Source organism: Pristiophorus japonicus, chromosome 23 (assembly GCF_044704955.1).
Source record: "Pristiophorus japonicus isolate sPriJap1 chromosome 23, sPriJap1.hap1, whole genome shotgun sequence".
In the NCBI taxonomy this organism is placed as follows: domain Eukaryota; kingdom Metazoa; phylum Chordata; class Chondrichthyes; family Pristiophoridae; genus Pristiophorus; species Pristiophorus japonicus.
In genome coordinates, this window is record NC_091999.1 from 50840078 (window position 1) to 50852557 (window position 12480).

General features: G+C 47.0%; 1 protein-coding gene across 1 annotated transcript; it reads right to left on the bottom strand.

Moving 5' to 3' along the window:
* Positions 1 to 1185: 1185 nt before the first annotated feature.
* LOC139235373 (zinc finger protein 623-like) lies at positions 1186 to 8283 on the bottom strand. Its single transcript, XM_070866516.1, has 2 exons — positions 8049 to 8283; positions 1186 to 2131 (listed from the first exon to the last, which is right to left on the bottom strand). The coding sequence occupies exon 2, from the start codon at positions 2020 to 2022 to the stop codon at positions 1321 to 1323; it is 702 nt and encodes a 233-aa protein (XP_070722617.1). The 5' UTR covers positions 2023 to 2131; positions 8049 to 8283; the 3' UTR covers positions 1186 to 1320.
* Positions 8284 to 12480: the final 4197 nt, after the last annotated feature.

Consider the following 12480-nt stretch of genomic DNA (forward strand, 5'->3'; position numbering starts at 1 on the left):
ATCTCTCTCTCCTTCAATGTGTGAATACAGCATCACGCCTGCAAAGCTGGTTTAAGTTTATATCCAGGCAGCAAATCTATTTAAGAAAAGCCTGAAGGCCGATGAGACACTGCTCAGGTGCTGCTGGTTTGTCCGGTATTTGCCTGTAATGCAAAGTAACTGAACATTTCTCCCAGTGCAACCTTTGCTGTAATGAAATGTGTCTTTTAATAAGCCTCATGTCCTTGCTCATGTCTGCTGCAATTGTGTAGAAAGAGGATTTGTGAAGTGATGGTGTTTGTATGGAGATTGGAAACGAGGAAACGGTATCTGTGTGTGGCAGTGACACAGCCTTGTGGTCAGAGGCAGAACCATGCACCGATAGCCTTGAGCTTATGGTTTGAGCAGGGTCAGTTCATGAATGCTCAAGCTAAGAGGTGCCAGGGATCGGGAGCAGCGGCAGTAAATAAAATCTAAATGTAAATTCCGATGTAGTTTATCTTCATTTATTCCTATTATAATAGCTTTTGCTGAATGTGGCCCATGCCGAGTGCCAGGGTATCGGATCAGGCCCACCATAGAAAATGAGACAATGTCAACCAGATTCGCCCATTCACCAACCGAACAACTTCTTTACAAACTCAAGCTGGTTTGTAAGGCGTGACCATGTTTCCCAGAATCCATGTTCAGTGTCTGTAATGGCCCCTTCCCTTTCCCCATGATCGAAAACAGCATCTCTCAGGATCCCTTCAAGCACCTTCCCAGTGATCGAGGTCACGTTGATGGGCCTTCAGTTCCCAACTTGTGGCCAATTTGCAAAACTTGAACTATGTGTGCTACCTTCCAATCTCGGGGAACAACCCATGACTCTACTGAGCTGATGGAGATATGGGCAAAGGGCTGACAGAGCACCCGTCCCATCTCTTTAAACACCCTTGGGTGGATATCATCCGTACCTTACAATGTCAAGGTGAACCCGCATGGCGACCTTGCTGTCAATGAAGAGTGATTAGAAAGACCAAAGTGCCATTTGCCCCTCTCAGTGTGACACTGAAGGACTGAGTCCAGGCTGAATTTCTCCCCCCATACGATCCTCCGCCCAGATTGTCCTCACTGAGCTCCAGCCAGGTGATGCTAAACTCTCGGGTGGGAAAGAAAGAAATCCACACCAATGTGTTGAAAGCAACAAGAATTTATTTGTCTTTCTCCCAAATATTAAACTCCAGTCCAGTTACAGGAGTTATTGACATCAGCGGAAACAAACCCCAACTGTCAGAATGAATATGGTTCAGTCCGGATGTGATTAACAGCAGCAATAATAGCAGAATCCCACCCCTGCAGTCACTTGTGAACTCTCTGGTGTTTCAGCAGGGTGGATGACTGAGTGAATCCCCTCCCACACTCAGAGCAGATGAACGGCCTCTCCCCGGTGTGAACTCGCTGGTGTGTCAGCAAGTGGGATGACTGAGTGAATCCCTTCCCACACTCTGAGCAGGTGAACGGCCTCTCCTGAGTGTGAACTCGCTGGTGTCTCAGCAGGTGGGATGACTGAGTGAATCCCTTCCCACACTCTGAGCAGGTGAACGGCCTCTCCTGAGTGTGAACTCGCTGGTGTCTCAGCAGGTGGGATGACTGAGTGAATCCCTTCCCACACTCAGAGCAGGTGAATGGCCTCTCCCCAGTGTGAACCGGCTGGTGTGCCAGCAGGTGGGATGATGTAGTGAATCCCTTCCCACACTCAGAGCAGGTGAATGGCCTCTCCTCAGCGTGAATTCGCTGGTGCCTCAGCAGGTGGGAGGACCGAGCGAATCCCTTCCCACAATCGGAGCAGCTGAATGGCCTCTCCCCAGTGTGAACTCGCCGATGTGTTTCCAGCTGGGATGGGTAGTTGAAACATTTCCCACAGTCCGCACATTTACACAGTTTCTCCCCAGTGTGAATGCACTTGTGTTTCTCCAGGTTGGATGATCGGCTGAAGCCTTGTCCACACACAGAGCACGTGTACTGTTTCTCCCAGCTATGAACAGTGCTTTTTGCTTCCATGATCAAAGGCCGATGATATTCCGTTCCCGATGAATCGAGTGACTCCGTCAGATCTTAATGTGATGTTTGGTTTGGGCCTCTGGTTGACAAATCCTCCCCTTTTAATACCCTGTAAAGTGAGTTTCAAACAGGAAAAAGGGTGGGAGAGAGAGAACCCACAAAAACACAAAGGCAGGTTGTGAAATTGAGCTGAATGAACCTGGCTATTTGTGCAGCCATCAGCAGAAGAAAAGTGACCATGAAAGCTGACAGATTGTTGTAATAACCCAACTAGTCACTAATGTCCTGCAGGGAAGGGAACCCACCACCCGGTCTGGACCGACACAAGACTCTGGCCTCTATGGGAGGAGGGAGAGGTGGGCGGGGTGAAGGGGAGGGAATTTAAAGATCTGCAACTCGACCAGAACTTTGACAGAACCTCCCAAACCCGCAACCTATCCCGCCTAGATGGACCATAGCAGCAGGTGCATAGAAATCCATCACCTCCAAGTTCCCCTCCAAGTCTCACACCATCCTGACTTGGGCATATATCACCGTTCCTACATCGTCACTGGGTGAAAATCCTGGAACTCCTCACCTAACAGCATTGTGGGAGGGCCTTCACCACACGGACTGCAGCAGTTCGAGAAGGCCCACCATCACCTTGTCAAGGGGCAAATGGAAATTGGAAATATATTCTGGCTCTACGAGCGACACCCACATCCTAAGAATGGATTAAAACAAATCTGTATATTGAAAGGCTCTACAGAAATACTTGTTCCTAAAACAATACTCTTCTACATTGTGCGGGCAGTGTCCGTTTCACAACCTAATCTCCCCTAGAATCCACCGCCGTTGACAGTCTCTCATCGGAAATTGTTGGTCCCAGAGATTCTGGGTGTTAAACCCAGCAGCTTCTCCCCCTCTCCATTCCAGGTCAAACTGATACAACAAACAGACGCACACAGGAGGCCAGGGAGCGACTTCCGTATCCAGCACCCACCCTGATACAGAGCGGCTCTGGATTGGTCGCTCTGTGTTTCCAGTATCGATGCACTGAAGATCAGCATATGAGGGAGAAGGGAATAGAGGCTTATGCTGAGAGAGTTAGAACCATAGAATCAGAGAATGGTTACAGCACGGAACAAGACCATTCGGCCCGTCGAGCCTGTGCTAGCTCTCTGCAAGAGCACCTCAGCTAATCCCACTCCCCCGCCCTTACCCCACAGCCATGCAAATGTTTTTCTTTCAGGTACTTATCCAACTCCCTTTTGAAAGCCGTGATTGAGTCTGCCTCCACCACCCTTTCAGGCCGTGCAATCCGGATATTAAACACTCGCTACGCAAAAAGATTTTTTCTTGTGTCGCCTCTGGTTCTTTTGCCAATCACCTTAAATCTGTGTCCTCTGGTTCTCGACCCTTCTGCCAATGGGAACAGTATCTCTCGATCTACTCTGGCATGACCACTCATGATTTTGAACACCTCGATCAAATCTCCTCTCAACCTTCCCTGCTCTAAGGGGAACACAAGAAATAAGAGCGGGAGTAGACCATTTGGCCCCTCGAGCCTGCTCCATCATTCAATAAAATCATGGCTGATCTGATCCTGGACTCAACTCCACTTCACTTCCCCCTCGCTCCCATAAACCTTTACTCCCATATCGCTCAAAAAATCTGTCTATCTCCGCCTTAAAAAAATTCAATGATCCAGCCTCCACAGTTTTCTGGGGCAGAGAATTCCACAGAATTAGAACCCTCTGAGAGAAAAAATTCCCCCTCATCTCAGTTTTAAATGGGCAACCCCTTATTCTGAAACAATGCCCCCTAGTTCTAGATGCTCCTATGAGTGGAAATATCCTCTCTGCATCCACCTTGTCAAGCCCTCCAGTATGTTTTAAGTTTCAATAAGATCACCTCTCATTCTTCTGAACTTCAATGAGTACAGGTCCAAACTACTCAACCTTTCTTCATAAGTCAATGCCCTCATCTCAGGAATCAACCTAGTGAATCTTCTCTGAACTGCCTCCAATGAAAGTATATCCTTCCTTAAATATAGAGACCAAAACTGTACGCAGTACTCCAGGTGTGTCCTCACCAATACCCTGTACAGTTGTAGCAGGACTTCTCTGCTTTTATACTCTATACCCCTTGCAACCCCAGCTGCTCCTGTTTTGTACAGGTTCATCATAATATCCATGCGTTTGTACTCGATACTTCTATTTGTAAACAGAGATACTGTCAAGTGTAGTATAAACAGGGACAGGGTCGAATGTAATATAAACCGAGACTGGGTCATGTGTAATTATAAACAGTGACATGGTCTAGGGTAATATTTAGAATGACTCCTGGTGCCATGAGCTAGTGAGTACAGAAATAGGAGGATAGAGCAGATGAATGCCTGGCTGGAGAGATGGTGCAGGAGGGAGGGCTTTAGATTCCTGATGCATTGGGACCGCTTCTGGAGAGAGGTGGGACTTGTACAAGCCGGACGGGTTGCACCTCAACAGAGCCGGGACCAATATCCTCGCCAGGGGTGCGGGGGGGGGGGGGTTGTCAGTGCTGTTGGGGAGGGTTTAAACTAGCTTGGCAGGGGATGGGAACCTGAGAATAGATTCAGTGGGAGGGAAGTAAAGCTGGAATTAGAAAGCAAAAATATAGAAAGTGAGTTGGAAGGACAGAGGAAAAAAGCAGGAAAAACAGGAAAAAAAACAAATTTAAAAGCTCTTTGTCTAAATGCACATAACATTTGTAACAAAATAGATGAATTGACGGCACAAATATATACAAATGGGTACGATCTGATACCCATTACAGAGATGTGGTTGCAAGGTGACCAGGACTGGGAACTAAATATTCAGGGATATTTGACAATTTGGAAGGACAGACAGAAAGGAAAAGGAGGCGGGGCAGCTCTGTTAATAAAGAATGAGATCATTGCGTTAGTGAGAAACGATATTTGCTCAGAGGATCAAGATATTGAATCAGTTTGGGTGGAGATGAGGAATAATAAAGGGAAAATCACTGGTGGACAGAGTCTATAGGCCCCTAACAGTAGCTACACTGTTGGACGGAGTATAAATCAAGAAATAATGGAGGCTTGTAATAAAGGAACGGCAATAATTATGGGTGATTTTAAACTTCATATTGATTGGACAAAGCAAATTGGCCAGGGTCGCCTTGAGGAGGAGTTCATAGAGTGTATCTGGGATAGTTTCCTTGAACAGTATGTTGTGGAACCAACCAGGGAGCAGGCTATCTTAGATCTAGTACTGTGTAATGAGGCAGGATTAATAAATGATCTGGTACTAAAAGATCCTCTCGGAATGCGTGACCATAATATGGTTGAATTTCAAATTCAACCATATTCTGGTTGATGAGAAAGTTGGTTCTCAAACCAGGGTCCCAAGCTGAAATAAAGGAGACTACAATGGTATGAGGGCAGAGTTGGCTAAATTGGACTGGGAAAATAGATTAAAGAATGGGATGGTTGATGAGCAGTGGCAGACATTTAAGGAGATATTTCATAACCTGCAACAAAAATATATCCCAATGAGAAGCAAAGACTGTAAGAGACGGGATAACCATCCGTGGCTAACTAAGGAAATAAGGGAGGTATCAAATTGAAAACAAAGGCATACAGTGTGGCCAAGTCTAGTGGGAGGCCAGAGATGTATGACATTTTTAAAAGCCAGCAGAGAACGGCTAAAAATATGATTGAGAGGGAAGATAGATTATGAAAGAAAACTAGCACAAAATATAAAAACAGATAGTAAGAGTCCTTCATGGTAGAAGACACTAAAAACATCCCAGCAGTGGATAAGCGAGGGGCTATAGATAGGGAGGAACGCAATACAATCACTATCACTAATGATGTAGTACTAGATAAAATAACAGGACTAAAGGCAGACAAGTCCCCTGAACCTGATGGCTTGCATCCTCGGATCTTAAGAGAAGTGGCTGCAGAGATCATGGATGCATTGGTTGTAATCTACCAAAATTCCCTGGATTCTAGGGCAGTCCCAACAGATTGGAAAGCCGCAAATGTAACGTGCCTATTTGAAAAAGGAAGCTGACAAAGAGCAGGACAATTTAGACCAGTTAGTCTAACATCTGTCATTGGGAAAATGCTGGAGTCCATTATTAAGGAAGCAGTAGCAGGACATTTGGAAAAGCATGATTCAATCAAGCAGATTCAACATGGTTTTATGAAAGGGAAATCATGTTTGACAAATTCGCTGGAGTACTTTGAGGATGTAACAAGCAGGGTGGATAAGGGGGAAGCAGTGGGTGTGGTGTAATTGGATTTCCAGAAGGCATTCGATAAGGTGCCACATAAGAGGTTACTGCACAAGATAAAAGCTCACAGGGTTGGAGGTAATGTATTAACGTGGATAGAGGATTGGCAAACCAACAGAAAACAGAGGGTCGGGATAAATGGTCATTTTCCAGTTGGCAAACATGACTAGTGGGGTGCCGCAGGGATCGGTGCTGGGTCTTCAACTAATTACAATCCATATTAATGACTTGGATGAAGGGACCGAGTTTGCTGTTGTTACAAAAATTGTGCGGAGGACACAAAAAATCTGCAAAGGGATATAGACAGGTTAAGTGAGAGGGCAAACATTTGGGAAAATATGAAGTTATCCACTTTGGCAGAAATAATAGAAAAGCAAATTATAATTTAAATGGAGAAAAATTGCAAAGAGCTGCATTACAGAGAGACTTGGGGGTCTTGTGCATGAAACACAAAAAGTTAGTATGCAGGTACGGCAAGTAATCAGGAAGGCAAATGGAATGTTGGCCTGTATTACAAGGGGGATAGAGTATAAAAGCAGAGAAGTCCTGCTGCAACTGTAAAGAGTATTGGTGAGGCCACACCTGGAGTACTGCGTACAGTTTTGGTCTCCGTATTGAAGGAAGGATATACTTGCATTGAAGGCTGTTCAGAGAAGGTTCACTAGGTTGATTCCGGAGATAGGGGGTTGACTTCTGAGGATAGGTTGAGTAGGTTGGGCCTATACACATTGGAGTTTCGAAGAATGAGAGGTGATCTTATTGAAACTTAATGATAATGAGGGGGCTCGCCAAGGTGGATGCAGAGAGGATATTTCCACTCATAGGGGAAGCTAAAACTCGGGGGACATAGTCTCAGAATAAGGAGCCGCCCATTTAAAAGTGAGATGAGGAGGAATTTCCTCTCTGAGGGTGGCAAATCCCTGGAATTCTGTGCCCCAAAGAGCTGTGCAAGCTGAGTCATTGAATAATTTAAGGTGGAGATAGACACATTTTTGAACGATAAGGGAATAAAGTGTTATGGGGAGCGGGCAGGGAAGTGGAGCCGAGTCCATGATCAGATTAGCCATGATCTTATTGAATGGGGAGCAGGCTCGAGGGGCCAAATGGCCTACTCCTGCTTCCATTTCTTATGTTATAGAATGTTTTCCCTCCACTCCCAATTTTCACCACCAATTCTGGCTGCGTTCAGTTCGACACTCAGTGGCTCCCCTCCATCTCCTTACCTGAAGGTGCTGACTCTGGCTGGGTTTAGTTCTGCACTCACTGCTTCCCCTCCCCTGAAGGTGCTGACTCTGGTTGGGTTCAGTTCTACACTCATTGGTTCCCCTCCCCTGAAGGTACTGACTCTGGCTGGGGTCAGTTCTACACTCACTGGTTCCCCTCCCTGAAGGTGTTGACTCTGGCTGGGTTCAGTTCTGCACTCACTGGTTCCCCTCCCCTGAAGGTACTGACTCTGGCTGGGTTCAGTTCTGCACTCACTGGTTCCCCTCCCCTGAAGGTACTGACTCTGGCTGGGTTCAGTTCTACACTCACTGGTTCCCCTCCCCTGAAGGTACTGACTCTGGCTGGGTTCAGTTCTACACTCACTGGTTCCCCTCCCCTGAAGGTACTGACTCTGGCTGGGTTCAGTTCTACACTCACTGGTTCCCCTCCCCTGAAGGTACTGACTCTGGTTGGGTGCAGTTCCAGACACTGACATCTTTCACTTTGTTCCGGCACCAAGATAGCAGCGCATGCGCTATGCTACTCACTGAACCAAGATGGCGGAGCGATGAACCAGCCTTCCTGTACCAAGCTGGCCGCCGTTAGTCTGAGCCTGTGACCGGGAGAACGACCCGAAGCTGCAACCGCCGATATTCCGGTTATTATTCCGGGCTTGCGGCGGGCACCGGATGTTTATGAAGCATCCCCGGCACCCCGCTGGTCCATTATTCCGCTCCGTCCCGCTGAAAAGCACATTTCTAAGGAGCCTGTCCAAACTGTGTCTCCTCCGCCATTACACGCACCACGCATGCTCCAAACACATCCAAGATCGGCGCCTGCGCACTGAGCTCCTGTAGTCTGGGTGCGGCACATTCTTCCGCGCGGGGCATGCTGGGTACATAAGACCATGAGAAATTTGAGCAGGAGTGGGCCACCCGGACCCCTGAGCGTGCTCCCCATTCAATAACTTTGGTGGTAAAAACAGAGAGACAGACTATTATCTGAATGGTGACAGATTAGGAAAAGGGAAGGTGCAACGAGACCTGGGTGTCATGGTACATCAGTCATTGAAGGTTGGCATGCAGGTACAGCAGGCGGTTAAGAAAGCAAATGGCATGTTGGCCTTCATAGCGAGGGGATTTGAATACAGGGGCAGGGAGGTGTTGCTACAGTTGTACAGGGCCTTGGTGAGGCCACACCTGGAGTATTGTGTACAGTTTTGGTCTCCTAACTTGAGGAAGGACATTCTTGCTATTGAGGGAGTGCAGCGAAGGTTCACCAGACTGATTCCCGGGATGGCGGGACTGACCTATCAAGAAAGATTGGATCAACTGGGCTTGTATTCACTGGAGTTCAGAAGAATGAGAGGGGACCTCATAGAAACGTTTAAAATTCTGATGGGTTTAGACAGGTTAGATGCAGAAAGAATGTTCCCAATGTTGGGGAAGTCCAGAACCAGGGGTCACAGTCTGAGGATAAGGGGTAAGCCATTTAGGACCGAGATGAGGAGAAACTTCTTCACCCAGAGAGTGGTGAATCTGTGGAAATCTCTACCACAGAAAGTAGTTGAGGCCAATTCACTAAATATATTCAAAAGGGAGTTAGATGAAGTCCTTACTACTCGGGGGATCAAGGGTTATGGCGGGAAAGCAGGAAGGGGGTACTGAAGTTTCATGTTCAGCCATGAACTCATTGAATGGCGGTGCAGGCTAGAAGGGCTGAATGGCCTGCTCCTGCACCTATTTTCTATGTTTCTATGTTAAGATCATGGCTGGTCTGATCATAGACTCAGCTCCACCTCTCTGCCCGCTCCCCAGAACCCTATACTCCATTATCGCTCAAAAATCTGGCTATCTCCGCATTCAATATATTCAATGACCCAGCCTCCACTGCTCTCTTGGGCAGAGAATTCCAAAAATTTACAATCCTCTGAGAGAAGACATTTCTCATTATCTCAGTTTTGAATGGGCTGAGGAGAAAGGCTGCATTTGTGAATAGAATAGGATTTACTGTGATTGCATTGGGCACTGAAACATGTTCACTCTGGCAGCTCTACTTTGTTTCTGATGATCTTAATAACCCCTATACCTGAGCTGGAGATTAATATTGTGTATAAATGTTGAATAAATTATCTTTGTTTCAAACACAGTCTGTCGAATATTTGATTCCTCCATGATCAGAGGAGACTAATTGATGTTCTGTTACTGACTGTTCCATTTTAGTGCTTTTTCTTAATCTAACTTATGTCATTTCTCACCTAGTTCACCTTCTATAAAACCCCAAACTTGTTCCATTTGAGTACGAGTTGTAGTTGTAGTAGACTTAACTGCAGTGTGTCAGTTTAAACTCAACTGAACTCCTTTGAACCACCCCTTTATTGAACCATCTTGCATAAGGTTCGAAATCCGTTACTTTCTGTAACCCGTTTTTGTAACCGATTGAATTTTACAAACTCATCCACACATTTTGCACATGATAGCCTGTTAAATATTCTGATATTTGTAATTGTCATTGCCACAACCTCCATTCCCTAGCCACAGACTCCGTCCCTCTCCCCAACTTCTGCCTGAACCAGACTTTTTGCAACCTTGGTGTCATACTTAACACTGAAATAGGTTTTTTAACCAGATATCCACGGCATAATTAAGACTGCCTATTTCCATCTCTGTAACATCATCCGTCTCCGCTCTTGCCTCAGCTCATCCACTGCTGAAGCCCTCATCCATGCTTTTGTTACTTCTGGACTTGACTATTCCAATGCACTCCTCCCACATTCGACTCTACATAAACTAGAGTTAATCAAAAATTCGGCTTCCCATGCCCTAACTCGCACCAAGTCCAGCTCACCACCACCCCTGTCCTCACTGACCTACATTGGCTTCTAGTTAAGCAACGCCTTGATTTGAAAATTCTAATATTTTCAAACCCCTAAATTGCCTCGCCCCTCCCGAGCTCTGTAAATTCCTCCAGCCCCACAACCACCATCCTGCCCCCCACCCATGAGATATCTGCCTTCCTGAGCATCACTGATTATAATTGGTGACTGTGCCTTCTGTTGCCCAGGTCCCAAGTCCTGGTAAACCGAGCCTAAACCTTTCTGTCGAACCCATGCTGTATCTGCTCTGGCAGTTTTTGATGGGATAGTGTAGAGCAAGCTTTTCTCTCTTATCTAATCCGTGTTGTATCTTCCCTCGGAGTGTTTGATGGGACAGTGTAGAGTGAGCTTTACTCTATATCTAACTCGTGCTGTACCTGCGATGGGAGTGTTTGATGGATCAGTCCATGGAGAGCTTTACTCTCTGACTAACCCGTGCTGTGTCTGTTGTGCGAGTGTTTGATTGGACGGCGTAGAGGGAGATTAACTCTGTAACTAACCTGTGCTGTACCTACCCTGGGAGTGTTTAGGACAGGCTCGAGTGAGATTTAACCTTTAATAACCCACGCTGTACCGACCTGGGAATGTCTGGTGAGACATTGTAGAGGGAGCTTTACTCTGCATCTAACCTGTGTTGTCGTCATCATCATCATCATCATCATCATCATCATCACAGGCAGTCCCTCGGAATCGAGGAAAAATAGAAAGAAAACTTGCTTCCACTCCTGAAGTGAGTTATTTGGTGGCTGACCAGTCCAATATGAGAACCACAGACTCTGTCACAGGTGGGACAGATAGTCATTGAGAGAAGGGATGAGTGGGACTGCTTTGCCGTATGCTCCTTCCATTGCCTGCGCTTGATTTCTGCATGCTCTCGGCATTGAGACTCGAAGTGCTCAGTGCCCTCCCGGATTCACTGTCTCCACTTAGGGCAGTCTTTGGTCAGGGACTCCCAGGTGTCAGTGGGGATGTCGCACTTTTTCAGCGAGGCTTTAAGGGTGTCCTTGTAATGTTTCCGCTGCCCGCCTTTGGCTCATTTGCTGTGAAGGCGCTCCACCTAGAGCACTTGCTTTGGGAGTCTCGTGTCTGGCATACGAACTATGTGGCCTGCCCAGCGGAGCTGATCAAGTGTGGTCAGTGCTTCAATGCTGGGGACATTAGCCTGGACAAGGACGCTGATGTTGCTGTGCCAGTCCTCCCAGGCGATTTGTAGGATCTAGCGGAGACATCATTGGTGATATATCTCCAGCGACTTGAGGTGGCTACTGTCCATGGTCCATTCCTCTGAGCCATACAGGAGGGCGGGTATTACTACAGCCCTGTAGACCTTGAGCTTGGTGCTACCTGCCCTGGGAATGGTTGATGGGACAATGTAAGGGGAGCTTTACTCTGTATCTAACCCGTGCTGTACCTGCCCTGGGAATGTCCAGCAGAACAGTATAGAGGGATATTTTCTCTATATCGAACTGATGCTGCATCTGCCCTGGAATGGCTGGACAAGTCAGAGGGAGATGTAGTCTGTGTCTAACCTCTGCTGTACTTGCCCAGGGAACGTCTGATGGAACAGTATAGAGGAAGCTTTAATATCTATTTAACCCATGTTGTACTTGCCCTGGGAATGTTTGATGGGACAGTGTAGAGGAGCTTTACTCTGTATCTAACCCATGCTGTGCCTTCCCTGCAAGTGTCTGGTGGGAGAGTGTATTGAGATCCTTACTGTGTAACTACTCAGGTCCGTTATACTCCGCAGAGGATGAAAACCACACTGTGACTCCGGGAGGAGCTCCTCAGCCACAGGGAGAAGATGGTTGAGGACGATTCAAGTGATGGCTTTCCCAGGGTGATTCATCTGTAATCGCCGCAGTCGGACTTGTCCCCTTTGTTAAAGATGGTCACGATTACTGCATCTCTGAGATCTCCAGGCATGCCCTCCTTCTTCCAGATGAGAGAGATGAGGTCATGCATTTGTGCCAATAGTGCCTCTCCGCCATACTTTAGTGCCTCAATGGGGATTTCGTCCACTCCCATTGCCTTGTTGGTTTTGAGCTGGCGGATGGCCTTTTCCACCTCGGACAGGGCTGGGTTTTTGCTGAGATGGTCGTGGG

Coding starts and splice junctions, on each gene's coding strand:
- LOC139235373 (XM_070866516.1), bottom strand. CDS start 2,022: ATGGAAGCAAAAAGCACTGTTCATAGCTGGGAGAAACAGTACACGTGC.